Source organism: Gastrolobium bilobum, unplaced genomic scaffold, assembly GCF_033153095.1.
Source record: "Gastrolobium bilobum isolate Gb01-03AN ecotype WA unplaced genomic scaffold, APGP_CSIRO_Gbil_v1 utg48080, whole genome shotgun sequence".
Classification (NCBI taxonomy): domain Eukaryota; kingdom Viridiplantae; phylum Streptophyta; class Magnoliopsida; order Fabales; family Fabaceae; genus Gastrolobium; species Gastrolobium bilobum.
In genome coordinates, this window is record NW_026896970.1 from 147,752 (window position 1) to 164,581 (window position 16,830).

At 32.2% G+C, this 16,830-nt stretch overlaps 2 protein-coding genes across 2 annotated transcripts; one reads left to right on the forward strand and one right to left on the reverse strand.

Annotated features, from left to right (window-relative positions):
- Positions 1-6,829: 6,829 nt before the first annotated feature.
- On the forward strand, positions 6,830-10,244 carry LOC133303086 (probable serine/threonine-protein kinase PBL19). Its single transcript, XM_061502947.1, has 4 exons — positions 6,830-7,444; positions 8,267-8,527; positions 8,935-9,057; positions 9,365-10,244. The coding sequence occupies exons 1-4, from the start codon at positions 7,112-7,114 to the stop codon at positions 9,788-9,790; spliced, it is 1,143 nt and encodes a 380-aa protein (XP_061358931.1). The 5' UTR covers positions 6,830-7,111; the 3' UTR covers positions 9,791-10,244.
- A 2,850-nt stretch (positions 10,245-13,094) lies between these two features.
- Positions 13,095-15,767, reverse strand: LOC133303087 (beta-amylase 3, chloroplastic-like). Its single transcript, XM_061502948.1, has 4 exons — positions 15,277-15,767; positions 14,822-15,032; positions 14,221-14,331; positions 13,095-14,059 (listed from the first exon to the last, which is right to left on the reverse strand). Exons 1-4 carry the CDS (start codon positions 15,765-15,767, stop codon positions 13,268-13,270), a joined length of 1,605 nt encoding a protein of 534 aa, XP_061358932.1. The 3' UTR covers positions 13,095-13,267.
- Between the last annotated feature and the right edge of the window lie 1,063 nt (positions 15,768-16,830).

The window sequence follows — 16,830 nt, forward strand, 5'->3', positions numbered from 1 at the left end:
ATTAGCAGGCCGCTGGAAATTTACTATGATAATTTTGCAACAGTATTCTTCTCTAAGAACGAAAGATACTCTAAAGGTGCCAAAAGTATAGAGTTATAGTATTTTTTCGTTAAAGAGGAGGTTTAGAAACAGAGTGTCAATTATGCACATCAGAACTGAACACATGATGGCAAACCCTTTGACGAAAGGGTTACATCCAAAGCTATTTAAAGAACATGTTGAAAGTATGGGCATTGGCTGTATTTAAGATTATTGATGTGTGACACTCTGAGCTCACATATGTGTTTCTGACATACATTATGTTTCCTTGTTATTTTATGGTTGTATACACATTATGAATTTTGACAAGGAAGTCTTTGTAAGACATTACATGGACCATTATGTTTCCTATATTATGAATTTTATGTGATGAATTGTTGGTGATGTAGTATATGAAAGGGAATGTACTGAATTAATAGCGCACTACCGCCATAACTCACACTTGACAATTTATCTTTTATGATGACTAACATTAGAGATGCATGTATATTAAGATTAATCGGGCCAAGTGGGAGAATGTTAGAAATATTAAGAATCAATTATAATATTAATAGTATTTTATTATAATTATAATATTAAGATTCTTGATATTACCCATTAAACGTTATATGGCCCAATTAATTACTGATACACTTAATTTCAATCATTGATTTGATTTGGTATATGATGGACTTACCAGATTATGAGTTATGGAATATATATATATATATATATATATATATATATATATATATATATATATATATATTAGGGATGGTCCTCTCTCTCCTTCTACCCTAATGTCATTCTCTCCATCAGAATACATATCAAAGTAAAGAAGACTTAGAGGGAGAAACTATCCTAACACAATTGCTCACAAGATGATGACTGCTGTTAATCCTTCATCATTGTTTCCGGGTATGTCTTTATCTCTTATGTGTATGTGAAAATTATGTATTCCCAAGATCCTTTATCATGTTCTTATTTTATGATTTATGAACATGATATATTATGCAAACTAGCACTAAGTTCTCCCGCGAGAACACAATATTGAGTTGTGGTTGGTTGTTGACCAACAAACAGAAAAAAAAAACATGGCATTTTTTTATATGCATTTTTACCTTTCGAACCATGTCTCTCGGAGAAGCGCTATATTATAACTATGTTCGCCCGGGAGAACATCGAGAAAACACCATTATAATATTTAGTGCACTAAGTTCTCGCGGGAGAACTTAGTGCACTAGGCGGTCCAGTGACTGGATTTTCATTTTTTCCTATATATATATATATATATGATAAAACCATTTTTGCAGCCGCTTTATGTACAACAACGACAGATGTGTGGTTATGATTCTCCATATTTAATGTTTTCATCCTTTGTATGCTTATGATTCCCCGCATTTAATGCTTTCAAGTATATATATGGCAAGTAATTGATTGCTGCACATACAGCAGCTGCAGAAATGTAAACCCCTATATATATATATATATATATATATATATATATATATATATATATATCACTTTTAAGGCATTATCGAAACTGTTTTTAGTGAAAATGACCTTCATTTTTTTTTTTTTGTTAATTGGAATTGTATATAAGGATTGCTCTTACCTTTATCTTGCTAGTTAGGGTTTCATATGGAATGATTTTTTTGTGGTTTTTATTGAACAAAAACTTGAGAGCATTCTTCTTGTTATCAGAATTTGAGTATTGGTTTAAAGCTTAGAGGGAAATTTTTTTGGAGATTAACTATCCATAACTTCAAAGAGAACCATACTAAACAGTTGTGGCGGAGTCGGGCTCAAATTTGAGCTCGGACTAAAAAATTATATATGTATTTATTTTTCTTAATTTTAGTTAGTTCATATCATAATATATTTAAATTATATTAAATACAGAACATATGAACAAGCAGCACTAAGAAGAGTTATAATTTTATGAAATATTTTTAATTTTACTAAAAATAATTAGTGGAAATTAGACACGTAACCTAATACAACTTATTCAAATCTTTCACCAAAAATATTTTAAATTTTACATAGGGCCAATTATAAATTGGAGCCCGGGCCAAATTATAATTTTAATCCGGGTCAAATTATAATTAATTATATAATTATATATAATAAGTATAATTTGTTAAAATTTAAATCGAACCGAGACCATATTAATAATACATGTGGCTCCGCCGCTGCTAAACAGTAAGTTTAAGTGAGGGTCCATATAAAATTCAAGTTAAATCACTTGTGCAATGATATATAATTGTGTATTTTTTTATTCAAATTAGAACAGTAATTTATACAACTTTGAATAATTAATTCATTGAAATTTTGTCATCTTAAACTTTCCGAGATACCTATCTCAATGCCTTGCCCGTTTGAATGGCTGTTGTTTGCTCTTCTATTTACATGACTAAAGTCAAAAGGGTCAAGTCATTTGTGCTAGCAAGCCATGTGCGTGGAAAGGAAGGAGCTGGAATAAAAAGTACTTTTTCACCTCACCTAAACCTTTGAAGTTTGAATCTTAGGCTTTGTTTTAGATTTGCGTGAACTCAAACGGATAAAGGTGGGAATGCACCTCTTTAAATCATAATAATGCAAATTTCATAAAACATTGTGTTGAAGAAAATCTCAAATAAGTTAATTAATAAGTAAAATATCTTTTTTGGTTCTCATCAAATTTCATGTTGCTCCTTTTAGTCTCTAACAAATAAAAAAGTTCATTATGGTTCCTAAGAAATTCAAAATGAACCCATTTAGTTGAAATCGTGGTCCCTCACAAATTCAAAAAAGACCCATATTAGTCCTCAAAAAGACTAAAATGGATCTATTTTGAATTTTTTAGAGACCACGATGGATCTTTTTATTTGTTAGGGACTAAAACGGATCTCGTGAAATTTACTGAGGACCAAAAATAATATTTACTCTTAATTAATTATGTATTTTAGGAACAAGCAAATTTGACCCCCGGACTAAATTTGGATCCTCGTAACAATGACTATATATGTAACTTTACTATCATATTGGGGCTAACCAGCTAAATAATCTTTCTCCATTTATGTTGATTATTTTATTATTAATTAACAATAAAAATTTTTTTGTCTAATTTGCATAATTCTCACTCAGCCACAAAACAAATGTTAATCATATGATTAAAACCAAAATTATAAGGGGTTGAAACTTGAAATGCCCCTTGTTGAGAAAAAAAGTTAATATGATTCCGGGTGCAATGCACCTTTTTTCAAAAGTAAAAAAAAAAAAAAAGGACATGGAAAGAAATAAGTAAAATGATAGAGTTAAAAGTGTCATACAAAAATTTTAATTTGAGAAAATAGATCACTCAATGATAATGCACCCGTTCCATATTAACTTTTCTCATTGTTGAGGTGTGCCAATGCCCAATATTATATTCCAGAAGAGACAGTGCTTGCAATCTTTTAACCCGATTATTAAATTATACTTAAAAACTAAGTAAAGTTATCTGCTCTCACACAAAATATTATTTAAAAGCTTAAACGCAGTCAAAACAAAATATTATTCAAGTCGCCATTGTTTGATGTTGAGTATAAATGCGGCTTTTTGGTAGCCAATAGCCATAGACCATTTAAAAGTATTTCTTTCCATTCTATATCACTTTCAAAACAGATTCACACCATGTACCACTTTTACTACATTGACATGCTTTAATTTTTAAAGAATATTGTCTTTAATATTTTAAAATTATAAATTTTATTATTTTAACCATTTACAAAATTTATATTAATTTAAATGTTTTTATTATAAAAATGATATCAATTTATTTATTTTTAAAAAATTAACACTGGAAACAAGTAATTGTTACCACAAATTGTGCAGTGGAACATTGCAATGAATGGCTGCGACAAACAAAAATATTTTGCTCCAGATAAGCGACTGCAGTGATTAAAAAGAAAACTATTTTGCGGCATGTTGATCTATCGCAAAACATCAAATTACTAATTTAAAATTAAATTATATTAGCGACGGAAAAATCTTTTTGGAAATTTTAAAATTTTTGTCACAAATTTGTGAATCCAATTCCGCTTAGATGTCAATCTTGTGGCGGAAATGCAAATATTAAATTTCTTATAAGGTGATATCAATTTAGGTTTTAAGACTTACAATTTGCATATAAGAAAATAATTTTGATGTTATTTTTATAATTAATTAATTAAATTAATTTTTTTTTTGGTTTATAATTAAATTAATTTTAAGATTATTATTATTATGTAAGAAACCTAATAAGAACATAAAAAGATGTATACCACATTTGTTTTTACAGGGTTAATAAAGAACATATGGAATAAGGATTAGTCTCATATTTAAATGATGAGAAATATTTTTCTTATGTTGTTGGAGATGAGTTATTTTATGTTAGTGAAACAAAATTATAAGGGAGATCCACGAATGATTGGAGAGAAAAAAAAAAATAGAGATGAAACCCATCGTTATATAACTCAAACCTAATAAGAACATAAAAAAAATCTGTAACACATATTTTTACAAGGTTTTCTCATTTGGGGTGCCAAGACTGCCCCATTCTCACTAGTACTTTACCTTGACTACTTTGAAGTTTTGCTGTTTTTTTTTTTAAAAGTATTACAAATGATTCATGAAATTGTTTTGAAATGATTAGAATAAAGGTGTCAAAAAGCCGTTCAAATGCTTTATGACTCCTTGATGAAAAAGGTGTGTCATGTTTGCTGAATAAAGATCCACATTTTTGGGTCATAGGAAAGTGGGGGGAAACAGTGGAAATCCCACACAAGTTTTGCTATTATTTTAAATTTTAGCTTTTGACAAACGATCATCCAAAATTTAGCTTGAGCTACTCACATATTAATCCAACAAAACCTACATATGTATCAATTTATTCATCTTCAATTTGCAAAAATGCATTTTTCTAAAGGCATGTCATGTGTTATGTGAATGTTAAATGTCCTAGGATGTGGTAACGTGGGAGAATTTTTTATATAACCACATCTACCTATATAAGAGTTATTAGATAAGAGTTTAACTTATTTTTCAAATCATTTAAATTATAAGAGTTAAAGAATATTAATGTTTGTGCTTTTATATTTAGTTTTATCATTTGAAAAAAAAATTGAACCATTATGAAAATAGAATGGGTATAAATAATTTAGAAAGAAAAAAAGGGAGATGAATGATTTTGATGTATGATAAAAGGATTTAAGAAAGATTGTTTAAAAATGGTTTTAAGAGAGAGAACAAATACTAAGATAATTAATAAATAAATTTAAAAAATACAATAAAAATAAAGAAAGCTAAGAATATCAATAGGGATAGTAAAATATTAATAACCAACGAACCAAAAAACAAAAACAAAAACATTAATAACCCACCTTAAAAGAGTCTCTTTCCCACCATTTACTTATTAAAAAAAAAAAAGTCTCTTTTGTAATATGGATTCTAGTTCTTTGATTGAACGTGAAGCTTATAAACATGAAACATCTGCGCGCATGTCTCTCTCACGATTGCTCGCTTGTGATTTTGCTGAATTTAATATATGTAATCGTGGAACTGATAGGTTCTCTTTGTTTTGTTTTTGTTTTTTAAAAAACTAAATTTAAATATTTTTTAAATTGAAAATTTGAAACATATGTAATTTATATATTATTGCTGGTATTTCACGTCACTCTATCTCCTCTCATGGAAAAATTACAATGCAGAATCTTGTTTATTTTATGGGTTTATTTTTTCTACAATTAATATAGGTAAATTATCTATATTGAACCTAAAACAACGATGGTTAGAAGCGAAAATCAAGGTATTTTTATAATTATAATTTATTTCAGGATTATAATAGTCTTTTTTATTATAATTTTTTAATTTTTCAACCAAAAATGACGTCATTTTGAGAACAAATATAGATAAGTTATTTATATTTACGGTAGAAACATTAAGCCTTATTTTATTCATATTTTAATTTTAAATAACAGTGTAATTATTACTATTTAATATTCACTAACTTTTACTCTTTTAAAAAAAGACTAAAATAGAGTGAATGTAAAATAAACTTGTGAAAAAAAGAAGAAGCAAAAGTAAGTAAAAAAGGATACAAATTATTTTTTAAGCTTTATTTACTGCTATAAAAAAAGGATAAAAAAGATGAGAATTGAAAGGAGAGAATATGGCAATGTTTGAATGCTGTTTCTAAGCACAATTTTTTTTTAATTTTCAGAAAAAAAATAAAAAATCTATTTGATAAAATATGTTTTAATTTTCTGAATAAAAAGACAAAAAAATCTGTTTGATAAGATTTATTTTGTAAAAAGAAAAAATTTAAAATTGTAACTATTTTTTTATTTTTAAAACTAAATTTAAAGAATATATTTGAGTTGTTTTTATTTTATATTTTCACTTTTAACTTTAAAATAAAAAAACACAAATACTTATTTTCATAATTATTTTATAAAATAATCTTAAGGAAAAAAAAATCAGGACACAATAAAGCAATAGCTAGGAATGGACATACTCTTTTTCTCACTTAATTAATTATAATTATTAAATATACATAAACCAATGATTAAGATTCTTTTTATTATTAAGTGATCTCACTTTTTTTTTTTTTTTTTTAAGTTTTAGTGTGCATGTATTTTGTAAAAAATACGTATTATTAGATCGACATAGATAGATATCCATTGACTGCGCTGAAACCTGCGAACAGTGAATGAAACACATTCCAAGTAACATGTTTGAAAGGTCTTCATGGTCTTTCTCTCACTTCTGTCTCTATCTTTTTTTCTCTCTCTCTCTCTTTCTGTGTTCCACCACGCGGGTGTTATTATCTTCCACACCCACTTCTTCCCAGTTCCCATTTCATATCATTTAATTTCTTTCACTCCACGGAAATTTTTCCTTTCTTTTCTCTTTTTTCAGTCTTTTCTCTGTTTTTTCTGTTCCTCTTTAACGTTGATCATTATCCTCCTTTTCTTCATTATATATAATATACTACAAGCTCCAATTTTTCTCATCTGGGGTTCTCCATCAACTTCACTTTTTGGATTATTCCCTTCTTTCCCTTGAGCTTCTTTATAAGCTTCATGATTACAAAATGAAGTGTTTCTTCTTCAAAGATAAATCCAAATCTGCCCCGGAATTGCAGAACCAAGGCAAGAAGAAAAACCCGGTTTTGAATCGCCCAACAAACTCCACAGGCTCATTATCATCACCAAAGAGCGTGAAGGACTTGTACAATGAGAAAGAACACAACTTCAGAGTTTTTACTTTTCAAGAGCTAAGAGATGCTACCAACGGTTTCAACAGGATGCTGAAGATTGGAGAAGGGGGTTTTGGGAGTGTATATAGAGGATCCATTAGGCCTCAAGATGGAAAAGGTGATCCAATTGTAGTTGCTATAAAAAGGCTTAACCCTCGTGGCTTCCAGGTATACATGCTTTACTTTTCTTCTCTTCTCTTCTCTTTTTGTTCATGTAATTGTTTTTTTTTTTTTTTTTTTGGTAATAATTGAAAGAACTATTGCTGGACCCTTGTCATATGATATAGTTTACACATGCTACAATTGATTTAATGTGGCTAAGTGTTTTAGTATTTTATTGCCCTCCGTTGTTGTGATCTGGTGAAGGTAATATTTGATGCTTTGGGATCCACAGCTGTTAGGAATTTGGACCTATATGATACTTTGGAATGAACAAAGTATTTGCTATGATAACTATGTTATACTGTCCCTTCCTCCCCCCCCCCCCCCCCCCCCCCCCCCCCCCTCTTGATGTGGATGCTGTATTCTTTTGTTAAAGTGTTCTGGTTGCGCATTTCTAAAAAGTACATGCACTATGAGAAGTAAAATAGAACTTTTAGAAATTCAATGAGATAGTTATTTAACATGTTAAGTTTTGTTTAACAAGCATGAGAAATGTTGTAATTTATTTGCGTCTACGTTGTTGTCTCTTGGTCATTGACTGAATCTATTATTGTTGATGCAGTAAAAGATCAGTGATTGTGTAATGTTAATAAGCAGGATTTGCGTAGGGAAAAATCCATTAATTACACTTTGTGAAATTTCTCCGTAGAATATATCTAAAGATCATCATGAATCAGATAACTCTTTCTGCATATGACTTAAAAGATCCAGGATCACATCAAGTCCTTGGCATTGTCATTACTTGTTTGCCACTGAATTATCGAAATACTTTTATTTTACTTTACAAAAATACCTGCATTCTTATGCCTTTTTTTTTTCCTTGTAAAGGGTCATAAAGAATGGCTTGCAGAAGTTCAATTTCTCAGCATTGTTAGTCACCCAAATTTGGTTAAGCTTTTGGGATATTGCTCAGTAGATGGAGAAAGAGGAAAACAGCGGCTGTTGGTGTATGAGTTCATGCCCAACAGGAGCTTGGACGATCACCTCTTCAACAAAGCTCTTCCTCCCCTGCCTTGGAAAACAAGATTGGAGATCATGCTTGGTGCTGCTCAAGGATTAGCTTATCTACATGAGGGACTGGAGATTCAGGTACATTATCATTAGGCTCATACTTTCAAAGAGTTGAAATTTGTTGTGGAGTGCATGCCATCTTTTATTTAACATTTTCCAATGTAAACTTCATAAACAATATTCGTGTATTTCTCCTTTGTGTCTGAGTTGGTAACCATTCTTTATGTTCATACAGATATTAAAAATTGATTAAGCTTTCTGTTTTTTGGGTCACACATGCTGAATGTTCCAACAGCATGTTTGTTTCTGTCATAGTAGAACTAATGAAATATACATACTAGTATATCCAAACTTTTCGTGGGTATGATGAGAATGATATTGCAGGCTTACAATGATGATGCAAATGATTGTGAAGATTCTTATTGTGAATTGTATATCTGAATACCTATTTGGGTTGATAATCTTTTCAATTTTATGTTGGGAAGGTGATCTACCGAGATTTCAAATCTTCAAACGTTCTTTTGGATGCGGATTTCCACCCAAAGCTCTCAGATTTCGGTCTTGCTAGAGAAGGTCCACAAGGTGATAAGACTCATGTTTCTACTGCGGTAAGTAAGTTTATGATGGATATGTATTCTCAAGTGCTAAGTTACATTTCTTTAAAAATCCAATTCTTTGAAAAGCACTTAAGCTATTAAGTGATAGTCACATTAATGATTTTATATATTATATCTCGAACACTAAGTTGTAAGCCTTCAATATTAAGTTGTAAGGCTTCACTTACATACAATCATTATGCACCATTCCTTAAGCTATGATTTAAGTAGCATTGCTTTTGATCCTATTCATCTACAATATTAAGTTATGAACTTATGAGTTTATACCAATGAATTCTATGCATTCTTTTGTTTTCAGGTAGTTGGGACACAAGGATATGCTGCACCAGAGTACATTGAAACAGGTCATCTCAAAGTTCAAAGTGACATGTGGAGTTTTGGTGTTGTACTCTATGAGATACTCACAGGAAGGCGTTCATTGGAAAGAAGCCGTCCAACAGCAGAACAAAAGCTACTAGATTGGGTTAAACAATATCCTGCTGACAGTAGCAGATTCAACATGATAATGGACCCACGTCTCCTGAACCAATCATATTCTCTTGGTTCAGCTCGCAAAGTTGCCAAGTTGGCTGATAGCTGCTTGAAGAAGAATCCAGAAGATAGACCATCCATGAATCAGATAGTGGAAAGCTTGAAGCAAGCATTGCTATGTTCAGAAACATCAAACACTTCTCAAAATGCTGCCGAATCATCTCGGTCTAAATTGGTTCGAAAAGGTAAATAGAGAGAAGTGGATCCTCTCGTGTGTTATTTAATATGACCATGTCTTGTGATAGGATCCTAACCATGAGCAGTTATAATTCTCTAATTACATGATATGATCATGTTAAATAACACGTGAGATGATTCATTATATAAAGGGATGTGAGTTTTTTGGACTGGGAAAGTTGTCAGTTAAACATAAGTTGAATAGATATATCTTCTATATACCATCAAGCAGTTCTGGTCAATCTTAGAAGTTAGATTTTGAAGAATTTTCCTTTCTACAGATCTGCATTTGAATTTTCTGGTTTGTTTGGTCCAGTTCAACAGAGCCAAGTCCTTTCTCTATTTTGTCAACCATTGCCTTTTATTATAGAGTTTAAATTTGATTGTAGAGTATTTTCTATTAATAAAAACAATTCTTTCTTGTAAGTAGTCAATCTCAATGTAATATTAGATAGAAGGGAGAGGTTATATTTACCGCAAGTAATTTTATTATTCTTACTACCTCTCGTATAATCTTAAGACAAAATTAAATCAATGGTTGTCATTTGAAATAAATTTTCCTTCTCTCTCTTCAACCACTTTCTCCACTCCTCTCACCTTCTCTTTACATCATGCTTCACTGTTTACTATTTAACTGTTGTAAAAAAAAAAATAGCAAGGGAGAAATTTTTTTTTTATTTGGAAATCACAATTATTAGGAATATGGTGGAAAAATAAATTTACTGGAAAAGTTAAAAAAAAGTTATTTGATAGGTCGAAATAGTATTAGGAAAATCAGTTTAAGTTTTTCGAGTCTATGTTTGGTTGAAGATAAAATATTGTTGGAAAAAATGAGGTGAAATTACGAAAGTAATCCTTGCCTAAAGTGTAATTTTTTTTAAACTCTCTATAAAGCTGGAAAAAAAAAAGAATTGAAAAAAAAAAAAAACAAACCCAGTTTTCCCATAGAAATCAGAATACCACCCTCTGAGTGGTGTTCTCAAGTGGTGGTTTGTTCTTAATTTTACACACAATGTTACTTTTCTATGCAAATTAGAACTCTGGGCAATTTTTAAAATCCTTACCAAACACAGCTTTCTTTGAATTTCATGTGTACTTTCTCAGGCAACAAATCAAAACTCCCCTACCAAATACTTTCTTAGTGTTATATTTAGTTGATGATAAGTATAATCTTTCGGTTAGATAGACATAAATAAGGGTAATTTAATTATTATCTAAATTAATTTCAGAAAAAACATTTAGTTAACCTAAAAATTAAATAATTCAATGAATTAACAATTACTGAGGTGGTTGTATATTCCGACGTGCCTTTTGTTATTTGTGTATGGACCCCAAGCTTGGTCCATCGGAATTGGAGACTGAAGTTAGAATATTTTAAAGAAAGATGGAGAATATTTTCGTTATTGTATCATCTTCAATCTTATAGCTAAAAATGGAGAGAATTTATCGTGGTTCGAGACCATAATTTTTTAGGTGATTTCTTAGTGTAAATGAAAGAGTAAAATTGAAAAAAAAAAAAAAAAGTAAAAAAGGAAAAAAAAAATTAGTGTTGTGAGAGAAAACATCAAATTATTAAATGGTCATGAATCATATTAAATATTTCGCTAAAACTGGTGTGCAACAAAACTAGCGTACAACCAAACAGTCGAAAAGTCTATTCCTATTGGATATTACCACCTTCTAACAAAGCTGCCTGTGGATTTCCAAATTTGTCCAATTCAATACTTGTAACCTTTTATTATTAGAAAATTAAAGCCGTATCCAATTAAGTCATGTCTTAATCAATTACATTTAATGTTTCTCTTAATTGGGTTGGGGGATCCGTCATCCGTGTGTATGTTAAAGAAATGAGTTGTTGGCAGCTGTTTTTTCTTCTTTTTGACTTGAATGGATAAAAAAACAATAGATGATGTGTGTTTGGAATAAATTTTTGGTATTATTACTATATTTAGATTTAGTACATCTCATCAGTAAGAGTAGTACATATCAGAGGAGAAAGAAAAAATTTAACTGACATATAATATTTTCATTGGTAAAATATACTGAATCTTTGGTACAACAATAATATCAAAGATTTATTTCTCTATTTGATTGTGTTGTTCATAGAAAATTGAAATGGTAATTGATTGCTTTAACAATTTGGCGTTGAAACTTATTCTAAAGGTAAGTCAACAATACCTAAGTGCATACGTCATTCACATGGCACCATTCTCGTCATCAATACCGTAATGCGATTGTGGAGCTTTAAATAGACTGTTTGGAAGATCACAGATGAGAAACGTTATCACAGTTGAACCGGCACGTGCCACGTGGACCTCACCTCCCAAGTTATTGCTCCCTTTATGTTAATATAAAAATTGATTATTTGAGATCCCGTGAACCGGATTAAACTTAATATGATACTTAATTTCATTTTTTTTTAGAAAATGATATTTCACCCTTGCCACTGAACAGGTGGGTTAAGCTGTTCGTTCATCTAATTTTTATATGGTTAAGCTGGGCCTGCTGATTTTAAAAGGCCCACCTTGAGTTAGTGGTGTTGGTCGATTGGATGGGTTTGAGTATGTGAGTAAGCCCACAAAAAAGAAAGAAAAGTGTTGTGTTAATAAAATTGGGCATTAGATTGCATAGGTCGCAAAAGAAAAGAAAAGAAAAGAAAAAGAAAAAGAAAAGGCAGCGAAATCGGTGAATGGAGAAGAGGCTGAGTCTGGTTCAGGCCATTGCCACTGCTGGCGTTTTTTCTGCAATTTCCTTCTGGTAATTCTCACTCTCACTCTCGCTCTCGCTCTCCCTCTCGCTCTCGCTCTACCAATTCAATTGATTATTCGAATTATAATTTTGGAATCCGTTGTACTTCAACTCAGGTATGGGTTCATGTTTGGCAGAGAGTCCTCTCGTAAAGAGCTTTCTAACCTAATCGAAGATCTCCGTCGCGGAAATCCCACTTCCTCCTCCTCCCACTCTTGAAAAATCACTGTTCCCCTCCCCTTCCCCCTAACAATTTTGTAACTAACTTCATTGTACACGTTGCTTCCAATGTTATCTCTGTTGTAGCGTTAAACATTCTTAGCAATTGAATCCTGAAACACAACAACTTTGTTCAAATAAATTTTGCAGTTTGAACAACTTGACGTGTCCTGATTTTATATTACATGTTACGGTGTTCATGTGTTTCCCGGGATGAAGATGAACCAATCAACATAGAAATGGTGAATATTGGGTTTTATAACGTTAGCAGATGAAGTTTTTTTTTTTTCTTTTTCTCCTTTGTAGTTGGAGTTATATACATTAACATGAAATAAAAATAATATCATGTTGATTATCTCAGGTTTTGGCATGGCATATGCCATTGTTCTTCTCTCTGTATACACATCATAATTCCTATCTCTTTATTACCTTCTTCCCTTTTCCTGTAAAAATTATCTTATGATGCTTTTAACTATACACCATGACTCCTGAACATGCTAATCTATATATATATATATGTATACGTTCACACAAGAGCAACCTCTTGTTTGTGCTTCTTCTGAGTCTCTTTGATGTGCCCAACATAAACATCACTCCCTTTGGAATCATAGTCTGAAAGTCTTTGTATGTTACCATCTTCTGACATGCTTCTTACAAAATCAACTAGGTGCCGCCAATTATCGCCTTCAAACAGCTTCCTATTCAATCTTAGATATGTAAATGCACTCAATCCGTTGCCGGAGTCTGACCTACTTGTTGACAAAACTTGAGCATATGCATCTGCATCATATCTCTCCAATGCATTTTCCCCAGCAAGTTCTACTCTGGCTGTCCTTGTTACCATCTTTACCTGCTGAACTAACCCTTCGGGTGAGCAATTTGCATGCTCAGGCTGGTTTCTGTCTTTCATTTCCATGCAGGTGAAATTGAAGACGACCCCATGTTTTGCTAGCATTCTTGCTATTGGTAGATACCCATCATTATATCGTGTGTTATAGTAGCCGGCAGTTAGTTCAGCTGCGTGGGATCTTGCTTTGTAATGCCAATGGATTCCAGCAATTTTTCCAGATATTTTCACCCCTGATGTTTGGAATATTCCTTTGGCTGAAGAAAGGATCCTCTCACCGTGTTCCAGCAATTTGCTGGAGTACCATTCCAGAAAGAACCGTCCATATTCAGAGTTCCATGTTCCTTCCCTTTTGAAAAATCCAGTATCCTCAGGAAATTGATTGTACTGGCCGGAGTCATGGGGTCCACTTGTTCCCCATTCTTTCTTTCCAATGGCGTCCGCTGCCGCTATCAAGGACACTTTCATGTACTGCATGATAAACAAGTCATTTTAGTCACAATAGATATTTTGAACTTGTTATCCTCAAAGCTAGTGATGAGTTGTTAGGGTCCCATGGTTATGAAACATTACTAACATAACATGCTTTTGGATTAATGTACAAAAATAGTTTAAATTATTGCTTTTCATACCTTGTCATAGCATTGGAACTCTCCAATTCCGGGAAACCTCCAAGTTCCATTGCTTTCTGGATAAGATGGATATCTCAGCTCCCCACAAGGACCCATCCCCGCTTGTATTTCCTGCAAAAGTATTGCTCTTCGAATTTTAAATCTCATTCAATGCACAGGGGGACCGTGAAAAAGACATGGAAATAGCGATGTATCAAGCATCAAGGTCGAAGTTCATTGTCAATTATTACTGCTCCCTTCCATTATCCAAAATTTTAATTTATAAAAGGTCTATTTTTTGTACCAAAAAAAAAAAAAGGTCTAATTTAATTAATACCTTAATTTGATTAGTCCACCATCCAGATATGCCCAAGACATTTTGCAAGTTTGTATGGTTGCTATACTTAGCTCACTGCTATATCAAAATTATAACTGAATTTCTTCTATATCTTGTTTGTTCACTAACTCCAAAATTGTAGTTCATGAAACACGCATTCCAAAATTGGATTTTGTGAGACAAATAATCTATAATACACTTGAGCTTGCTAAATTTTATTATATTGCCGTATCTGTATCCTAGATCAGTTTAATAGTTTGTAGCACAAGTTGCTGTATTACTTACCACTATAACACTGCCCAAGTAATCTCTGAATCTGTCACGAAAGCTCCTCATGTAGTCGGTGTACACTTGGAGGGGAGTCCTTCCTTTTAGAACAGGCACTGAATCACAGCCCAAGGAGATGTACTCAGGGTTCCTCCTCCCTGATCTGTCTGTGTAAACCATGTCAGGGTTCCTGCTGATTTCTTCCAGCACCCATGGGGGTAGAGGAATGCTGAAAAAATGCAACAGAAAGAAATTGTAACAAAAGCTTTTTATCTGGTCTTTCAGTACTCCTCCTAACACAATCAATTAGCTCATATCATCCACCATCTTTAAGAAGATAACAGTTGTGCTGCATTTTATTTAAATTTTCTACTTTTCCACAACATGGAACAATTCAAAAAGGATTATGCTCTTTCTTTCAAAACATGACAATATCTTTTACAAGTAACATAAAACAAGTAGTACTCTCATACCTGCAGGAGTCTCCAACATTTCCTCCACACTGATGGAAAGACATAACAACTTGAAGCTTCAAACCATGCAATTGTACCATCTGCACAAGTTCAACATAGGCATTCCAGTTGTACTTCAAAGGCCCGTCTTTTTCCACCAAACCCCACCAAACATCCACCATTACCCCTTCAACTCCTGCACTCTTCAGGGCCATCAAACTAGCATTCATTGCTTTCGGCTTATTCAAGTGTCCTCCCATTGTTACCGTGTCCAGTGGCAGCATCACAAATACGGGTACTCTCTTCGAATCATCATGTTTATGAGCAATTGATGGAGCATGCACCTTCTCACGTATGTGATGTGCTTCTTGCACGGAATTACTTACTTGGAGACGGAAAGATGGCTTAATTTTTGCAAAGCTGATTGTGGCAGAGACATCAGCAGAAGTTTTAAGGACTTTGGTTTCTTTCTGGTTAATGAAAGAAAGTGAAGAACGAAGTGTTAAAGCCATTTTTTTTTTAAAAGATGGAGGAAAGATATGAATTGCTTAATATGGTATGCGTTTATTTATAGAAGGAACTATGGGGTTTGGGAATTGAAGTTGACAACATTGGTGGGCTCTAGCTGAAAAGTGGAAAAAGTGGAAAAAATCAAAACTAGTCTGTTCTGTTTGACCCTTCCTTACGTGTTTCCACCTCTTCCATTCTTATCTAACTGAAAACGTATGGTCTTCAGTTTTTAACGGTTGTTTACCTACTGTGCTCAGTTATGTATTCCATTCTTTGTTTTTTTTTACCTTGCTACTTTTTGTATTATATTTGACCGACCTATCCTGTTATGATAAATATTACCCTTATCACAAGTCCTTTGAGTTAATCCCTATCAAATAAGGCAAATTTTATGCAGACCTGCTGCATGTTTGGTTCAGCTTAATTATAAGGAAATAATTATGGGTGTTTAAAGAAAAGGAAAGAAAAATTATGTGACTAAGGATGAAGTAAAATGGCATCTTTTCTTCTTCTTTTTTCTGATAATTGGCTAAGAGATTATTCACTGCTTTCAAGTGAAAACTGAAAAGTTCAAGCCATTTGCTGAACAAGGAACCACGTATCTTGAGGCTGTGCAATCCCATTGACATTTTGAATTAACTGTCATCATCTCTTTTTCCTTATTATTTATTTTTCCTTAATTTGTTTTTTATATGGGTTCATCTATTGCCGAGGCTAACTAATTTGTAAGTTGATGTTGATTATTTATTTTAAGCAGAATGAAATGGCACTTGTCCCAGTTTGTGACTTTGTGCCTAGATCAATGCATAGACTTACTGTACATCAATAGTTTCCATGATATTGAGTTCTGCTAAACACTCTGTACTATTTGAGGTACAATAGTTTGCCTTAATAAATGTTTGTTTCGTTGTGCTTGAACCTGAAATGAAATGAATAATAAAGAATCAGCTCAAATTAAAAATTAAAATGTTTCCCTATTTGATCCATGTTGCTGAAATTTCTGACCGGGAATTCCCAGACAGCAACTGCAAACAACTATTTTAGTGTAGCCAAAATTGACTGTTG